The following is a 5562-nucleotide window of genomic DNA, read 5'->3' on the forward strand; positions in this document are numbered from 1 at the left end:
TGCAGTTTATCGATGAGGGCTTTGGCTTCATCCTCAGATTTCAGGCTTTGCAGACAGTTGTCGATGTAGAATGACTTCAGGACTGCCTCTCTGATGTCCTCACCCTCCATGCTGTGATCGATAACATGTTTCTGGAGAGCGAACGTGGCACAGCAGGGAGAGCAGGTAGTTCAAAACGGGAGCACTCTTCATTCGTAAATGTTTGGTGGCTCTTCACGTTTTAGGTCTCTCCACAAGAATCTAAGGAGGGGTTGGTCTTCAGGGAGCAACCTGACTTGGTGAAACATGCCCCGAATGTCACTACTCATAGCAACAGCACGCTCGCGGAATCTCAGAAGCACAGCCAGCAGAGAGGACCCCAGGGTTGGTCCTGGGAGTAGGAGCTTGTTCAGGTTCTCACCTCTAAACTCAAATGAGCAATTGAAGACCACTCTGTGTTTCCCATTATGGGTTACCATGTGGTGGGGGATATACCAGCTGGTTGGAGTGTCTTCACCACCGTGCTCCAGCTTCTTGATGTAACCTGCAGTAGCCAACCTTTTGATTTCAGCATTATAGGCCTCTGCTTTCTCTGGATCTCTCATCAGCCTTTTCTCTGTGGCTCTGAGCTGTGGTAGGACTGCCTCCTTGGGTGCCTTGACTGTAGGCATGTTCTGAACATGCAAGAGAGGAGTTGCGTATCGATGGACACCTTCAGATTTCATCTTCAGACACTAGCACTCTTGGCTCTCACTGCTGCAGGGCCTCCAGGGGGCCCCAGGTGTACTGGCTCTATTGATGTGATCAAATGAGTGTGATCAGAGCCTATCAGCAAAACTGGTCGTACAAGTTGCAATGGCTGCAGGGGCAGATCTCTCAGGTGCCTGTACTTCTTCTGCAGGGCCTCAACTGGATGTGTGTGTTCAGCTAGCCCTAGGCGTTTTGCAGTAAATGCTTTGCTGATGGAAAACACACGATGTGGTTCAGCTGCCGGGGAAACAGTGAATGAGACCATGGCACCATGAAGAATCTGTAGCTCCTGTCTGACAGTTCTGAGTGGGAGGTCCTCAGGTTCTCCTTGGAGGCCTAGTTGTTGGGCTGCTGACTGGAGGAGGATAGTACGTTCAGAACCATCATCCAAAATGGCATAGGCATCCAGAGTTCTATTTCCATTCCTCAACACCACTTTGCTGATTTTGAGAAGGACTTTGCGTCCCTCTAATGGTCGATCAATATACAAGATTTCCTCCGCGGCACTGCTGCAAGGTTCCTTCATGTGCTCCGTCTTCACTGAAGTCTGCACTTTACCGTCCTTAGCCCGGTCGTTGATGTCATGTCGAGCTAGGAGGTGTCTACTGTTACAGCTTTTGCAGAGCATCTTCAGGTTGCATTCAGCTGCCCGGTGACCTCTTCCACAGCGCCAGCAATGGTGGTTATCCTTAATCCAGGTCTGCTTCTGGCTGGAGCTGAGCATCACAGTTATTGAGAGAATGTTTACTGTTATCACAGTAGGGGCAGTATTTCTTGCTTATCTCAGTTGAGGTTGGTGATGGAGCTGCCGCCTTCTGAGGCATGGGCGCTGTGTTCATAAGAACTGCTGAAGGTCCTGAAGTAAACTTAATTTGTCCTTTGGTCTTTGTTTCCTTCTCCCTCTTTGAACTGCTACTGAATCGGGTATTGTCTTCCTGCACGTGTAGTTCAAATTCTAGCCAATCAGCCAGGTCAATGAGACTGGGCACAGGTACCCTGTGGGGGTGAATGAAACGGCGGAAATTGGAGCGAAGAGCACGTGGGAGTTTACTCAACAGTCGAGAAATTAGTAAGCCACACTCTAGTTCAACTGAGCCCTTTCTTCCAAGTTGTTCCAACATACTCACTAGGGACCGCACACGCAGGGCAAACATTCTGAAAGCATGTGCATCGCCACTTGCACTGTTAGGCCCATCCATCAGTTCAGCAATCCGTTGTAAGGCCAACTGGTGGGGCTGTCCATACTGCATCTTGAGGGATTCCATGGTGTCAGTAAACGGATGTCTAGAGCTACAGTAGGAGTCAGCAATTAACTGTGCCTCTTCAGTCTTAAGGTGGTCAACAAGTATTTGATAATTGAATCTCTCTGAAGCATCTTGTGGAAGAAGATTGTCTAGGGCAATACTTAGCCGGTTGAACTCTCGGGGGTTCGGGTGGCTCATGTCAGGGATTGTGGGTGTTGGGCCCCTGTAGAGCTGCTCCTGTCCACCTACTGGGCTTGGCGTTCGGTGACAGCAGTGATGAAGCTTGTGGGGTTTGCCCAGCCTCCTGGTTGCATCGTTGCCCTCAGGTGGCGTTAGATCTCTGTGTTGTATTGGCCTGTAGTGACGCTCTTCGGCTCCCTCGCTATCAGAAGAGCTAGGGTCAGACTGTTTATATGTTTCTATGCTGATTGGTTTGCGTTCGTGACTTTGCGATTGCTGCTCTATGTTAGGAAGGCTGGTTGATATTGGCTGTTGAGAAGAGCTGTTCAACTGCAGCTGCTGGATTAAAGCTCTACTTGTTCTACTTGTCTGTGGAGCTGATGAGAATCATGGGAAGTCTGATTGCTGAGCAGCTCCAGCTTAAATTTACTGTGTTCCCTTTCGTAGTGAAGTCTGGCGTTCTGCAACTTAAGCTCCTCCATTTCATTAAGCAGTGCTGACTTCTCATGATCAATCGTCTTCTGATAGTCTCTTTTAGGAGGCCATTGCTCCTTAACTTCCCACTGTGCAGAAAGACCTTCATCCTGACTGATGGGTGACGGTGAACGCTCTCCGCCACATGCGCCATCCTCATTTCTGTCCTCTTCATTCTGCTGAACAGGAGCAGTATTTGCAAGTGGAAGGTTGCCTGCCTTATGGAAACCCGTGAGGTCATAATCTGGCCTTTTTAACAGGTTAGAACACAGAAAGGTTTACAGACCCATGCAGAGCTGGATAAACACTGAAGCTTCAGTGTCCACCACATGGCAACCTGCGTGAGCATTGACTCTAGAGAGGGGGGGGGGGGAGACAGCTCTCTACAATGTTTTCAATCTGGACTGCAGTACACATTTTAAACACTAGGGGTCAGATGTTGCAAGTAATAAATGAAAATGTTAATTGAACAGATGTCTGTCTGCGGCCTGCTTCAATGTCGATCATTTTTAAACACATTGCAGGTCTGAATCAAGCATCCAATCAGGGCTTAGCTTGCACCTTACTAGCCAATCACAGTGACCCTGTGAGGAGAATGTTTGTTTTGCAGGCAGGTTGACAACAGTCGGCTGCATTCCATTGGAGTGTTCATGTTGCTTACTGCCACTTTAAATAAAGTTTCAGAATGTTCAATGTGTTTTTTCAAATGTAAACATTCTCTTCAAAATAAAGTTAAAAAAAACAAAACAGGAATGAATGTCAGAGATCAAAGGCCGGTGATGTCATAAGAGTCTTTAATCTGAGCTGTCCAAGCACAGGATATACTGACAGACAGGACACAGGTTTGATTACGCCAAGCTAGCTCTAAGTGTAGGTACATTTTAAACTGCATTTTTCTTTGTTCACAACAACAACAATACAGAAATGTCTGCCAAGGACTTGAGAAAAGCTCCGCTAAAGGAGCAACTGGAGAAGGCGCGCATCGAGCTCCGACTAGTGGAGGCTGAAAGAGCCGCAATCAAGGATCGCACTGAAGCCAGCGTCAACAAAACGAAAGCGGCGATTGACCAGCTGAAGCAGCAGAACGAGCAGCTGAGGAAACAGAACATTGCAGAAGCTAACAAAGATGCTAATGTGATCAAAGCAGCTTTTCCTGACCGACCCGACTTGTTGAGGCTGCTCTCCAACATGTCAGTGGAGGAGGCCCTTACCACTTTAAAACGGAGGAATCTGTCCATTCTTAAACGGATCAATGCCGTCGATCATGGCACTAAGAACGACAAGTGCCAAGGCGAGGAGCGAGGAGGTTCACACTCTGCTGCTGTTCAAACTCAGAAACAAGAGGATGATTGCAAGTACCTGTCCGAGCTGAAGAAGTGCGTGTACAGCATAGAAGCCGAGTGCGATATGACGGAGAAACGTGGAGCCTCCGAGGACAGAGCCATCGTTCAGCTGCAGGAGGAGGCTCTGGGTTACCCGGCCAGCAGGAAACAAATGGAAGCAGAAAGACAGAAGGACAGAAAAGAGCTTGAAGAGTTGCAGTCCAGGGTCACCATCGCTGAGAACTTTAATGAGGCTTCAAAGGCTGAGTTAAAGCAGCTGGAGTTATATTACAACGAGAAGATCACGAGGGCAGAGAGTACTAAAGTCAGCAAGAGAAAACAGCTCAAGGAGCTCCAGGCCCAGGCTGAAGAAATCAGTAAAAATGCCCAGAGAGAAGCTAAGCAGAGAGAAGAGCTGAGCAGCCAGGCCCAGCGCAGCAGCACCATGATGGCAGAGGAGGAGGAGAGAGCCAGGTCCACTTTGAACCAGGCCTTTCAGCGCATCAAGGAGGCCACCGGAATAAGCAGCTTACAGGACTTGAAGAAAATCTCCCAGAAAGACAGCCGGCAACATCTGATGAATGAGAAGGAGGAGAATGAGAAGGTGCTGCAGCAACTGAAGGAAGAGAGGGAGATCCTCAATGAAAACTTTCAGGACATGAAGGAGAAAACAGCGGCTAAGCTCTGCTCGGACAAACAGATGCTGGACGTGTGCAAGCAGCGTCTGCAGGCTCAGCAACGTTGGTGTGACGCCAGCAAAGAGCGCCACAGTCAGCTTGATAAAACCGTTGTTTTCATCCGAGTGTGGTCGGAGAGACTCGTTGACAGACTGAAACACATCAAACTACCAGAGGACAGAAGGGTTACGGTGTGTCCTGAATCCGATGAGTATTTCCTGGAGCTGCTGGACGAGTGCGAGCTGAAGCTGGATGTTCTGCTCGAGAAGCTTCAGGGAAAAGACCTGCCTGCTATCAAGAGAGAAATTGAAGAGGTCGGCTTCTCCGTCAAGGCCGAGGGGCGGTTGCGGGCTAACGCCTTCATCAAGACTGAAGACGACCTCTCTGAGGAGGAAGACAAGGGCGAGAAGGACGAGCCCGATGTCCTCTCGCGGGAAGAGCTGAAGCGCCAGTCTCAGCAGATCATCGACTCCAAGTCCAAGAAGAAGCGTGGGAAGAAAAAGAAGGGCAGGGTCTGAAGTAGATCACAAGGACCGCCCCAGCTTACACCCCCACCACCCCCTTCCTCCCCCGTATAAATACACCCCCTTCACATGTCCATCCTATTTGTCGGGTCGGGTTTACTCCTGGAGCTCAGGTTTCTCCCAACATCTAACAGAAAGTTAGTTCATTAAAAAACACAACAAAAATAAATAAATAAATAAACATCAATTGACTTTGAATATTCAAAATTCAAAAGAAAATGATGAAAGAAAAAAATTATAACTGTACGGACTTCCTCTTAAAACCATTACAATAAATCAGAGTTCAGTGGTACGCTCAGACGTCTCTGCATGGACACGTAGAAATAAAGGTTGCTTAGTATAATTTACAAACTAGGGGAGAGTCTCAGTTGACTGTCAGTCGGGCACGAGGATCATTCCATTCCAGATACAT

General features: G+C 48.4%; 1 protein-coding gene across 1 annotated transcript; it reads left to right on the plus strand.

Moving 5' to 3' along the window:
- The first annotated feature begins 3551 nt into the window (after positions 1 to 3551).
- Positions 3552 to 5144, plus strand: LOC110003003 (outer dynein arm-docking complex subunit 3-like). Its single transcript, XM_020658686.2, has one exon. It carries the CDS (start codon positions 3552 to 3554, stop codon positions 5142 to 5144), a length of 1593 nt encoding a protein of 530 aa, XP_020514342.2.
- The last annotated feature ends 418 nt before the right edge of the window (positions 5145 to 5562 follow it).

Source organism: Labrus bergylta, chromosome 3 (genome assembly GCF_963930695.1).
Source record: "Labrus bergylta chromosome 3, fLabBer1.1, whole genome shotgun sequence".
NCBI lineage: Eukaryota > Metazoa > Chordata > Actinopteri > Labriformes > Labridae > Labrus > Labrus bergylta.